Source organism: Myotis davidii, unplaced genomic scaffold (assembly GCF_000327345.1).
Source record: "Myotis davidii unplaced genomic scaffold, ASM32734v1 scaffold18, whole genome shotgun sequence".
In the NCBI taxonomy this organism is placed as follows: Eukaryota; Metazoa; Chordata; class Mammalia; order Chiroptera; family Vespertilionidae; genus Myotis; species Myotis davidii.
The window spans coordinates 4,783,112-4,796,503 of record NW_006292696.1 but is presented as its reverse complement, the minus strand read 5'-3'; the positions used below and the strand labels follow the sequence as shown (position 1 = coordinate 4,796,503).

Here is a 13,392-nt window from a genome sequence, read left to right as displayed (position 1 = left end):
ACCAGACAGTCCTGCTTCTCCCGTTTGAGTCTGTGCCCCTAAAGCCTCTCCCGGATCTGGAGCTCAGAGTCTGCGACTCCCTCCCGATTGAAAACGCCAACCGCGCACTCCGCACCTCAGAATTTGCCTTCAGCACTGCGCCTCCTCTGAGTGTCCGAATGCGTTACTCTTTCCTCCTAGTTGTAGGACTTCCACTCAGCCACCGTTCCTGTGGTTCTGGATGATGTCCCTTCCGTCTTTTAGTTTCACTTTTGAAATGGTTGTTCGAGGCGGCAAACTCCGGCGTTAACCTATGCCGCCATCTTGGTTCTCCTCTCTGAGCAATCATTTTTGAATTACCTACCAACTGTCTAAAAATGCAATTATATTCCTCACTTTTTAGAGGCAAATTTTTTTGATTTTTCAAATCCTGGGTGGAAGTCATAGCCTAGCTTCTTTAACTAAATATTACACGGAAATAGTTATTTTAGCTTACCAATTTTGCCAAATACCACATCTTGTCTCTGCTGTACTTTATTTGTCTTCGACAATGGTAGATTTCCTTACAAATAGAAAAAAAAAACTTTAGCGAGTTTATACCAAAATAACAATAATGGTTTTGCTCAGTGGTTGAACCAGGAGGTCACAGTTCGATTCCTGATTCCAGGTCAGGGCACATGCCTGGGTTGCAGCCTCAAAACCCAATGAAGGGTGTTCTCGCGCTCTCTCTCTCTCCCTCCCCCTTCCTCTCTAAAATCAATAAAAAGAAATTTTTAAATGACAGTAACATAGTGTTAATAAAGGTTTGACTTTCTATGCCTAATGAAAATTCTGTCATAAGAAATAAAAACATTATTAATATTTGCAGATTCTTTTTTCCTACACAAAATTATGTATTTTCCAAAGTCTCACTATATTAAAAAAAATTGCTAAGGGAAAAATAGAAATTACAAAATGACCAGTTTGTGCCAATGTTTGCTATATTTTTATCCAGAGGAATAGTAAAAGATTTAATGGAATTAAATGAAAGTATTTTTAAAACATTTAGTTGGCTAAAGGACAAAAAAAAAAAGAAATAACAAGAAAAAAAGTTTCCTATTAGTGAAGAGAACAACTTTGAAATGGACAAAAGAACTGTTTTCACCGGTATGCCAGGTGTTTGGTCAAGAGCACAGGTTCTAAAATCAAACCGCATGGGCTGGAATCCTAGCTCTACCATATACTAACTACAGAGCCCACGCTACTTAACCTCTCTCGGCCTAAATTCCTACTTCTTTAAAATGCAGATAATATTACCTACATCATAAAACTATAAGAATGAAATAAAATAACATGTTTAAAAAAGCACTTTACATTGCCTAGCACATGGTAAGATCTTAGTAAATGTTAGTTTTGTTACCTTCTATTTACAGTGGTAGGTACATCCTATTTAATTTTCTTAAATATATTTTTTATTGTTCATGGTATTACAGATATCTCCCATTTCCCCCCTCTGCCCCTGTTTAATTTTTTTAAATCAATAATCCATTAAGCAATTTATAATTCACAAAGCAATCATCAAATTTTATTTGATCTAACTCTATGGGTCGGGAGAGGAAACATTTTATAATCCTTTTACAAAGTGAAAACCAGAGAAATACAATGTCTGGTAGCTATATCTTCGAAGTTCCCCTTCTGACTCTAAAACCCGCATTGTTTCCACCACTATATGCTATTAACTCACCTATACAGGATATAATGTATAAAAGAGTTATTTGAATGAAGCAAAAGGAGGTCTAAATTATGAAACACGTAAGCCAGCAGCTACATACTGCCACTTTAAAAAATGTAGGAAACATTTGTCAAGGCAAGCAATAACAAGGAGACCTGAGAATTTTCTAACATTGACTCCTGCAGGAAATTTTCAAATGCCTCAGAAACAGCAGTTTTCTCAAGTGGCCATCTTTTAATCTGTAGCACATTTCATTTCAGTTGCAATAGAAGCTGACAGGCTGAAAACTGTAGCAATACCCTAATTACATTTTCAGCAATAAAGTGTTCTGGGGAGCACAGGAGAGGAAAGAAGAACTGTCGTGATTGATAATATTAATTTGCAAAAATTAATACACTCAAAAAAAGTATTTTATATAAAAACATTTCAATTCTTGGTACTCCATGGTGGGCTCTCTTTAAACCTGAATTGTAGATAATTATCTTCAAATTTTGTAAAAAAGATATTGTAATCCTGGCAAGGACATGGGAAAAGAGGACTCAGGAGTTTACAAAAAAGGGGAAAGTTATTCAATCCTCCTCTTCTAAAACTAAAAAGCTCTACATTTACCTTAGGCAGGTGCCATGCCTAGGATACTTTCTTAAGATAAACCAAGTGTTACTATAAATCTGGTTAAATATCACTGATATTAATTAACCATATGGTAAATGAGGTAAAGTTAGGATATAATGCACAAAATAGTTATCCAATGAAGTAAAAGTAAGTCTAAATTATGAAACATCAAAACCAGGAACTTTTAAAGATGATGAAAAAGTGTCACCTAATAAAAGTCCTTACAAGAGCCTATGTGAACCCACATTAATAATATATAAGCATGACTTTTTATCAATAAGATATGGCTCTTATAGAAATGGTTTCTTGCCGAAACCGGTTTGGCTCAGTGGATAGAGCGTCGGCCTGCGAACTGAAAGGTCCCAGGTTCGATTCCGGTCAAGGGCATGTACCTGGGTTGCGGGCACATCCCCAGTGGGAGATGTGCAGGAGGCAGCTGATCGATGTCTCTCTCTAATCGATGTTTCTAGCTCTCTATCTCTCTCCCTTCCTCTCTGTAAAAAATCAATAAAATATATTTTTTAAAAAAAGAAATGGTTTCTTAAACAGTTATGATCTACAGGGTGGGGCAAATAACACAATAATTAATAAATAAAACAAGAATAAGCTGTTTCAAATACTCACAACTATAAACCTACTTTGCCCCATCTGTAGTCTCACTATACTTTTAATTTACTTAAAATAGCTTTTATCAAAGATACTACAAAAGTAAACTTAATCCCAAATTAACAAAGTATGACTATTATAAGGAAACTGTATTAATTTCTTTCTGGCTCATTTTCTTTACCACGATGAACCCACATGTAAGATAAAGTCTACATAGGAAACTATATTGTTTGTAAATTTGTGCTAATTTAATTAGGCGGGTAGTCTTAAAATAACAGGAGTGACTGAAAACATGCCTAACTTAGTGACATTCTTTTTAACTTACTGCTATAGGATGTACTCAATACCCCATTCACTATGATTTGTTTAACTACATATTCCAATGCTGAAGATCAGAATGATGTAGAATGGGAAATATTATCTCTCCCTCTGTTAAATTACAAATAAAACTAATTTTTAAAATGTTTGCAGCCAGCAGATTGGTAAGCCTAAGGGACACTGCACATAATGTCACAGTGCATGAACTATGTGGCTAGATAAGCAAATTAACCCCTATTAATAAGGTAGGTATTTATGAAGGGCATTAATATTTCAGCCATAATAGGTATTAGTGATACACCAAAGTCCCAAAAGGATTACTCTCTCAAACAAAATCTGTACAACATAGAAAATCAAATTAGGTTTCTCAAAGTGCCTATATAAAATCAAGCCAAATATTTTCATACAGGCACTTGTATAATGAGTATAAATGATATTAAAAAAGTTAATCAAAATAGTTTCAGGAAATACAATATATAACAAATGATTGGAGTGGCATTGTTCTTCCTTTGCTAAAGTTAAGTAAATGACCTACAGTTAACTATTTTAATTTTGACATTTGATATGTATCCTGGAATACATTTTTTCTTAATAACCAAAACAGACCAATGCTACAAAATATAAAATTTTGCTCTTAGATTCTGGACCTGACAAATACTATTATGATTTATTTACTTCCAATTAATATATAAGTTCAAAGAGCTGAAGTAAGAAGAAAGCTCATTAATTCTAGGAAATATGTGATTTATGATAAACTGTGCAAATGTGTAACATTTTCTAAATTTCTTTTAATTACAAAATGGAGTCAATACTTAATAGTACAGTAATAGAGATGGAGGAGGGTATAGAGGGGATAAATGGTGATAAAATTAAAGAAAGAAAAATTCTTAATAGTATAGATTGTTACAAATCTAATTTTAAATTTTGATGGCATGATAAAATCTGAAAATTAAAAATGTGTTTAAACTATTAGCATCTTTTTCTCCTCAGATTTCCCAATCAGGTGGGAATTCTTTAAATCAATAAATTAACTCCCTTAAATGAGAAAATAAAAAGAAAACATAAAACTGTATTAATTCAGACCAATACTTAGCAACTGAACCTTAATAAAATGTATGTGGTCAAGTTCACATAAAAAATAAGCAAATAACATTATTTAGACCATATGGATTATCCAGGAGCCTTAAATCCCAAAGGACTTTAAACGATGTTTGCTGAACTGAATGATTTATAATTAACACAGTAATTCTATTTCTATAGTATTTACCAGTTTATTTACTTAAGGATTCCAATGTTCCCTTCTTGTTTATGCTATCACTACCTGCTTAAACTTTTTTTTTTATTTCAGAGAGGAAAGGAGAGGGAGAGAGAGAGAAAAACATCAATGAGGAGAGCGAATCACTGATTGGCTGGCTCCTACACACCCCACATTGGGAACTGAACCATGACCTCCTAGTTCATAGGTTGACACTCAACCACTGAGAGACACCGGCCAGGCATAACCTTTTAAACAGATGTAAATATATTCCACAGTAAATTCACATTAAGCTGATATCAGTCATATCTCAGATGAGTAATCACAAGCAATTTGAAGAGGGTAAAAGAATTCTAAGCAGCTAAAGATTAAGACAAAACTTGATTAAATTCAAACCTTATGTTCAAAAATTTGTGAATTATAAAACAACCAAGTGTGCCCATATTCAAATATAAAACATTGGAAAATCATATATTATTTAAATATTGGTCAATAGTTTAAGTCATTCTTGCCCACTCCTCATGCTCCATTATCAAGAATTCATTCGCAAACCCCTTAAAATAAAAAAATCAGTAAATCTCAAACTACTAGCTTAGAGTTAAGGCCCCTATCTGGGAGGTTAATAATGTAAGGCAAACAAAAAGGAACAACAAATACCATCTTTTAAAACTTCCAAAGAGATAAACCCAGTACATTTTCTTTATCAATTAAAGGATTATGCCAACTGCTGTATATTTTTTTCTTTTCTTAACATGGAATAATAAATCACTGCGGGCCACAGAAGAGTGCCTGAGCTTTATCAAAATTTAGAAATTGGTTCTATCACAAACTTACTGCTGGTCTCCGAGGTTCTCCAGGCAGTTGTGGAGGATAAACAATTTTGTTCTTCTTCTCCCATCTTCGAGAAATGCCAAGAGAAGCACTTGTGTGGATGTGTGATTGGGGTAAAACACTCTGAGATGGAAGAAGCCTGTAAAACAACAGACACTTAGCATCTTCTTGCAGAGCCTACATGTCTTCTGAGCCATATCGGTTCCATTTTGACAGAAACTATTTAAGGATCACAAACGGAAACATTCCAGACATATTCATTAATAGAGACTGCTTTTACATAAAAAAGCTCCAAGAGCTAGTTTATCAAAGGCTAGGAAGAATGAAAGTTAATAATTTGAATAAAGTCAAATAATAAATATTCACCCAAGATCTCTTGCTCTCACTGACCAATAAATATGACTGTATTATAAGGCAGCCCAGTCCTAAAGCAGATTTAAAGACATAATGCATTGCTGACCTGATGTGTAGATTTCCTCAACTTTGTTGGGTAAGAAGACAACATTATTTTATAAACACTAAGAAATTAACGGATAAAGTTGGCATGATGTGTCTCCTGATAAAAGAACATGCCACCCGCCATCCATGAAGTAGTCTTTCCACAAAATTAACCTAAACTGATAAAGCCTCTAGATTCAATACAGGAAATACATAGAGAGATCATATCAAACAACATCCAGAGAATGCACTCAGCAAAATCCAAGCTGTACAAAACGCTGCAAGACAAACAACGCATTTTCTTCAATAGATAAACTCTAAGGGGAAAAAGAGAGCTGAATTAAGAGCCTACATATTAAAGATGTAATAGAAACAATTAATTTCAATGCGTGGACTATTATTTCAAAAATATGACAGCTACTTAACCATTATTGGAAATTTAAACATTAAATGGACATTTCATTCTTAAAGAGATATGTAGTGAAATATTTGTGGATGAAATAATATAGTGGCTAAGATAGTGATGGCAAACCTTTTGAGCTCGGCATGTCAGCATTTTGAAAAACTCTAACTTAACTCTGGTGCCGTGTCACATAGAGAAATTTTTTGATATTTGCAACCACAGTAAAACAAAGATTTATATTTTTGATATTTATTTTATATATTTAAATGCCATTTAACAAAGAAAAATCAACCAAAAAAATGAGTTCACGTGTCACCTCTGACACGCTTGTCATAGGTTCGCCATCACTGGACTAAGATCTGTTTCAAAATATGATGGGCGAGAGTAGAGGCTATAGATAAAACAAGATTAGCCACGTGTTAATAACTGCTGAAGTTGGGTGATGGGTTCATCATATTGTCTACTTTTGTGTATATCTGGATATATCCAAGTAGCACAACAAACTTAGATGTTTCCCTGCTGCCTGTAGTATAGAGTCCCACATTATAAGGCCTTTTATAACTTAACCCCAAACAGGCCTTTCAGCTTATCCACTTTATGGCCTAGCCACAGAGACATGTTTTGTTCCCTGAATAAGGCACACACTTTCATATCTCTACACTTCTGTTAATATTGTTTTCTCCTCCCTGATCGCCTGAGAAATGCTTATCCTGTTTAAAGTTCCACCTCAAAAGTTACTTAGTCCATCTCCCAGACAACCGTTCCCTCAATGATCTCCGTACCTGGCTCTTGCCAGCCACTCAGCAAGGAGCTGGACTACTGTACTGTGGTACAATGAGTTCCTGCAGTAAGGAATAGATTTGAGCATCGAGGGCAAGTCTGGCATCCTTGGTGTTCCAGCACCAAGGACAACACCTGGCCTAGGGATAATGAGTAAATATTTAACCCAGACTTCCATATTCAAAGTTGTTGTACATCAGCAGATTCTCACACAATACATTTAGGTTCCAACGTTTTACATGAAAAGTACAAAAGTAGGATACATGATGTTAGAGGGCAGGATTTCCTAATGAAACTATAAGCCAGGTGATGAGGGCAGAGACTATGGAGTCATGCAGACCTGGGTCTAAATTCTAACTCTAATTGACTAAGAGAATGGCTTTGGGGAAGCCACATAACTTTCTAGATCTCTGGTTTCTCAACAGTAAAAGGACTAATAATAGTAATTACTTCGTAGGCTTCTTCAGTAGCTCAAATGAGATATTGTAAGTTAAATACTTAACCTGACACCTCATAGGGCTCAATAAATGGTAGGTATTATTTTTAGATTGAGGAGAATACCTACCTCACTTGGTTGTTGGTAAATTAGTAATTAATGTGCTGTATCTTACAGTATCAAGGAGATGATAAACACTGATAGCTAGTATTAATTTTAAATTAGACCCTCTGAGCAGTTAATTCTTTCCTGTTCTCTGAAAAAATAAATCCCGTGAACTGTAAACTTCATATCACACCCTTTCAAATCTTCTCACGTTTAAGTCATATCATTTATGTTTCTACAAAGTTGTAATTAACTATGGGCACACGAAGTTTGTCACCTCTTTGGGCTTCATTTTCTTTATCTATGAAAAGAGCAACTGGACTATGTCATCTCTAGGGTCTCTCCAAACCTTAATTCTGCTTCCAATCCAAATATACATAGTAAATATACATCTGGTCATTTAGATGACCAAAATAAATTAAACACATTATAAATTAATAATGACAAAGTTTTCTGAATACCTACAATACTTTCAGGACTCAAATGGTTCATAAGATGAATTATCAAGTAAAAACAAAACTACTGTAATCAAATTAAATCATTATTCCAAATTGGGTACTAATTCAGAAGTGTATTAAATCCAAAGTTCTTATGTGCCCTCTCCTGGCCAGCTGTTAGAATAACACTAAATCAAAAAACTAAAATGTAATCATAAGGTAGAATTGAAAATAAAACTAATTCAAAATTGAAGCTTTTATAACACCTTTTTATGTGAGAAAGCCTATGAAGGGTCACTTGAAAAAACAAACTCAAGAAAAGGAAGTTGCTGGAATTAAAAACAATGGCATAGGTTATTGTTATTGTTTTCCAACAAACATTCATTTTTTTAAAATTGATTTTAGAGAGAAACATCGATGTGATAGAGAATCATCAATCAATTGCCTTCTGTACAAACCCAGACCAGGGACTGAAGCTGGGTATATGCCCTGACTGGAAATCAAACCAACAACTTTTCAGTGTACGGGATCACGCTCCAACCGAGCTATACGGCCAGGGCAAACATTAAATTTTAAGTTTGCCTGGAGGTCCAGTTTACTGTTAGCATTCTAAAGAATCAAAGTAAGCTAAATCTTTTTTTTAACATGTTTTTACTATTGATTTTAGAGAGAGAGGAAGAGGAAGAGAGAGAAACATGGATGTGGAGAGTAACATAGATCAGCTGCCTACTGCATGAGGGACCCTGGGGATTGAGCCCTAAACCCAGGCATGTGCCCTAACTGGGAATTGAACCTGTGACCTCTGTGACCTCTCAGTGCATGGGACTGTGCTCAACCAACTGAGCCACACCAGCTAGGACTGTTAAACCTTTTTTTTTTTTAACCAGTAAAGGACACCTAGAATCAACTTTTATCATTTTGAAATTCAAGTATCATCACTAACAATAGCTTTTCATTTACTAGGAATCCGAAATCCTGTTAACTTCACTGTAAGTAGGTAAACCACTCTCCAGAGTGCTTGTACACACAACATGCACACAGGTGGCCCGCAGTAAGGTGAGATGCCAGAGGCACGCAGAAAGCAGGTGGCAGACTAAAACTGGCACATGAAGCATTTCCTTACTCTCATGATTCTGGTGTTTCCTGTCTACCGATACTCAAGGATTACATTTAAGTGTCACTTTTTAAAGTCTACCCACATTCTTTAGGCATTGGGGAGTAGTAGATAAAAGCCAAACTTTAGAATTAAGAGTTAATTCCGATAAGACAGAGACTCTGAAACTTTCCAAAGTCACAATTGAAAGAACTAATACCTCCTATTTATTATTCAAAGTTCATTTTGAAATTCAGAACAAGATATACCCAAGTCCCAAGCGAAGATAATACTGGCCTCAGGCTCAATCTTGATAATATCATTCTATATGCATCAAGGAAAAAATTCTTTGTTCCAAATTTACTTCTGATAACATTAAATTAATCCTGCACTTGAGACTGAATAATAAGAACTGCCTCCCCCTTGCCTCATTTAAAATCTAAAATAAAGGGCTGAAGTGATATGCATATTCTCATAACTCAATATAATCTTACTTTGTCAAAGTCAAGGACAATCAAACAAGGAAACAGCTTAGCAAACGAAAAAAGTAAAATTCCAGCAACTTTCCAAGTTTTCCAACCTCTGCACTACTGACATGTTGGGCCTTTGTTGTGGAGGGCTGTCCTGTGCCTTATAGGATGTACAGTAGCATCCCTCACCTCTACCCACCAGATGCCAGTAACAACCCTGCCTCAGCTGTAAGAAACAAAAATGTCTCCAGAAACTGACAAATGTCCCCTGGGTGGCAAAACTACCCGCAGTAGAAAGAAACTATTAGCTAAAGTGACAGTCAAAAACAAACAAACAAACAGTAATTCTTGCAGAACATGAGCTCTCTGTTCCAAAAGGTTCCTGTTACTATGTCATACATATGTAGGTGGTTAATAAGCCAGATTTTCTATGTAAGCCAAGGTTAGCTAAATGCCTAAATTTTACATTCTTCAACCGAGAATATGTCTTTTAGGTTTTTTAAATTTATTTTAGAGAGAGAGAGAGAAAAAGGGAGAGGGAAGGAGGGAGAGAAACATTGATGTGAGAGATAAATATCAATCAGCTGCTTCCCATACACACTCTGACTGGGACTCGAACCTGCAACCTGGGTATGTGCCCTCACCTGTTATTGAACCTTGGTCTTTCAGTGTACGAGACGATGCTCCAACCAACTGAGCCACACTGGCCAGGCTAAATTTTATATATATATATTTTTTAAATATATTTTATTGATTTTTTTAGAGAGATGAAGGGAGAGGGATAGAGAGTTAGAAACCGATGAGAGACAAACATCGATCAGCTGCCTCCTGCACACCCCATACTCCCCAGTATAAAGAGAGAGGGAGAGGGAGATAGAAACATCAATTTTTACATTTTTATTCATAAACCCCAAGTGGACCCTGAAGGCTGCCTGGCATTCCTATTTTATTTTCCTTGTCCATTTCATCTCCTAGCCCAGTGATGGTGATCCTTTTGAGCTCGGCATGTCAGCATTTTAAAAAACCCTAACTTAACTCTGGTGCCATGTCACATAAAGAAATTTTTTGATATTTGCAACAATAGTAAAACACAGATTTATATTTTTGATATTTATTTTATATATTTAAATGCCATTTAACAAAGAAAAACCAACCAAAAGAATGAGTTTGCGTGTCACCTCTGACACACGTGTCATAGGTTCGCCATCACTGTCGTAGCCCCTACAAACAAATATCATACCTTTTCTTGCTAGTCAAGCCTCCCATATCACCTCTCTCACTCTCAATCTCAACTGTTAACAATGCTTATTTAGCTAAGAAAAAGCAAACAATTGGAAGATAATTTCCACAAGCTCCCACCACCTAATCCATATACCTAGCCACATAGCTTCTCTCGTTATTATGCATGAAATGTCTAGGCCCTAGCTAGTACCACTCTCATCCCTTCTCCCTAGATCCCATTCCTTCCCACTATTCAAGTACATTGCTCAGGCATTTCTTTCTTCCCTCTTTCTATCAGCAATGTTTTCATCTCTAGTGGATCATTCCCATCAGCAAACAAATAAACTCAAATAGTCTCCCAACTTAAAACCAACCCTCCCTAACCAAGTCCTCTAACTACAGCCGCAAAGCTCTACTGTGTACTGCACTCGTCATGATTGTGTCCTCATTGCAGAGTGAGCACTACGGCATCTCACGCATCACAAACAGATGCTTGTGTTTAGGTGTGATGTCCCAGTGCAGATTCCTAGCTTGAGGACTATTAAATTACAAACAACTATGACTATAATATGTGTTTTTCTAGGAAGATGCTTTGTGGCTTTCCTCATACTCTCAAAGGGGCCTGTGACTCTAATTAAGAAACATTGTCTTAAAAAGCAAGAAACCACAATCTCTCAGATCACAAGGTAAGATTGAATTAAGAGAGCACAAAATCAATGTCCTTGTCAAATCTTGCTGGTCATGCAATCAGAACACTTGAAAGCAGAGATGAATAAAAACCAGAGATATTTCCTAAACCACCAAAATGTACTCTGATCAGAAAATTTACAATCAGATTTAGAGATACTTTCTAAACCACCAAAATGTACTCTTCACTTTAAACTTAAGTCACCTCTTCCCAAAAAACTTCCCTGACAAACCTCTTCTGTGCCCATCACTCTGTCCCTCCATAGAAAGACAGGGCACTATTTAAAGCCAGAGGATTTTTTGTTTAGAACCTAGACTTGCCATGTATTAACTGTATAACCTTCAGTAGGTCACAAAATTTCTCAAATGCATCCAGCAGTGAAATGGGAGACTCGGAATTCAAAGGTTGGAAAATGTCCGTTTGCAACCAAATACAGCCTATGGAAAGGTTTCATCTGGTCTTAGCCCAGTTCAAAGCCTTTAGATGAGGAATGCACTCTAAATTGACACAGGCCCTAACACACTCTCTCATTTTACAAAAACCACTTCTCCCAATTAATTTCTTTCTAGCACCTATATGCAATTAGTTCCCAAACACTGAATTAGATGATCCCTAAGATTTTACAGTTATCACGGGCAGTATTTATACCTTTTCCACTTAGTTTTCATCTGACCATTTCCCCATTAGAAAGTCCAGAATAGGGATTCATAGAATTACATAATTTCAGATCTGGAAAGAGTCTTACGAGATTATCTAGAAAATTCCAACCATCTTGTATGACACTGATGAAAAGACTGAAGCCAAACTAAGTTATTTGGCTCAGATCTTCCCAATATAAATCACTGCCGGACAATTTAAATCAACAAACATTAACAAAGTCTTTACTTTGTTCAGGACCCAATGCTGGAGCTACAGAGAAACAAGAACTGACCCTATCTGTCCAGGGTTCACACCTAGTAAAGGGCCAGACACATGCACATGAAGTGACTACTCAAGGCACACACGCTACAAGGAAGGAGGAATTAATGCCTTTCATTTTTAGTGAGACCCGAGAAAAGCTTCTGAAGGTGAAACATGTGAATTGGGGGTTAAATACCAAGTAGGACTGCTATTGAAGACAGGAAGTGAGGGCACAGCATGAAAAAGCCAAGAGGCAAGTGTATGCACAACATATTCAGAAGATAGTAAGTTAATCAGCATGGCTGTAGTAGAGAGAAGGAACCTAAGAAAGCAAAGTGTAGGCCAACCCTAAGGGCTGTGCCCCCTATTTTCTTTGTTAGCTCTCCTCTTCATCCTCTTGAACCAAGAGCCTAGGATGGAGCAAAAAACAAAACAAAACAAACAACAACAAAAAAAGGAACTCAGTAATCCTATATAATGAAAAGCTAATATGCAAATCAACCAAATGGCAGAACAACCTGTCGCTATGACACACACTGACCACCCGGGGGCAGACGCTCAACGCAGGAGCTGTTCCCCTGGTGGTCAGTGCGCTCCCACAGGGGAGCACTGCTCAGCCAGAAGCTGCGCTCACAGCTGGCAAGCTCAGTGGCGGTGGAAGGAGCCTCTCCCCCTTGCTGCAGTGCTAAGGATGTCCAACTGACAGCCCCCAAAGGCTCCGGGACTGTGAGAGGGCACAGGCTGGGCTAAGGGACCCCTCCTACAGTGCACAAAATTTGTGCACCGGGCCTCTAGTCATTTATAATAATAAAAGCAGCAATGGTAGTTAACATTTAGGGTGGATTATTATATAACATGCACTGTCCTAAACATTTCATATACCGTATTTGCCGGCGTATAAGACGATTTTTTGGCCCTGAAAAATATGCCTCCAAGTGGGGGGTCGTCTTATACGCCGGGTACACTTCAGATAGACTGCCCATAGTGCTTGCCCCGTGCCATAGTGGCCTCCCGATGCCCGCCCACTTCATTCCACATACCGTTCAGGCATCAGCAGAGCTGCTGGGTGTATGCTCGGCTGTTATGCGATTTTGCTGTTATGCGATTTT

General features: G+C 36.9%; 1 protein-coding gene across 3 annotated transcripts in view; it reads right to left on the bottom strand.

Moving 5' to 3' along the window:
- Positions 1-13,392, bottom strand: part of MRPL22 (mitochondrial ribosomal protein L22) — a 24,639-nt gene that overhangs the window by 9,010 nt on the left and 2,237 nt on the right. For 2 of the 3 annotated variants that reach the window (XM_015565639.1, XM_006766291.2), the window contains 2 exons: positions 5,316-5,451; positions 476-541 (listed from right to left, as the gene is read on the bottom strand). In XM_015565639.1, coding sequence (XP_015421125.1) covers positions 476-541; positions 5,316-5,451 — 202 coding nt within the window. Of the gene's footprint in view, positions 1-475; positions 542-5,315; positions 5,452-5,772; positions 5,829-13,392 lie in introns of those variants that run through there. The other variant, XM_015565640.1, reaches the window with a different exon arrangement.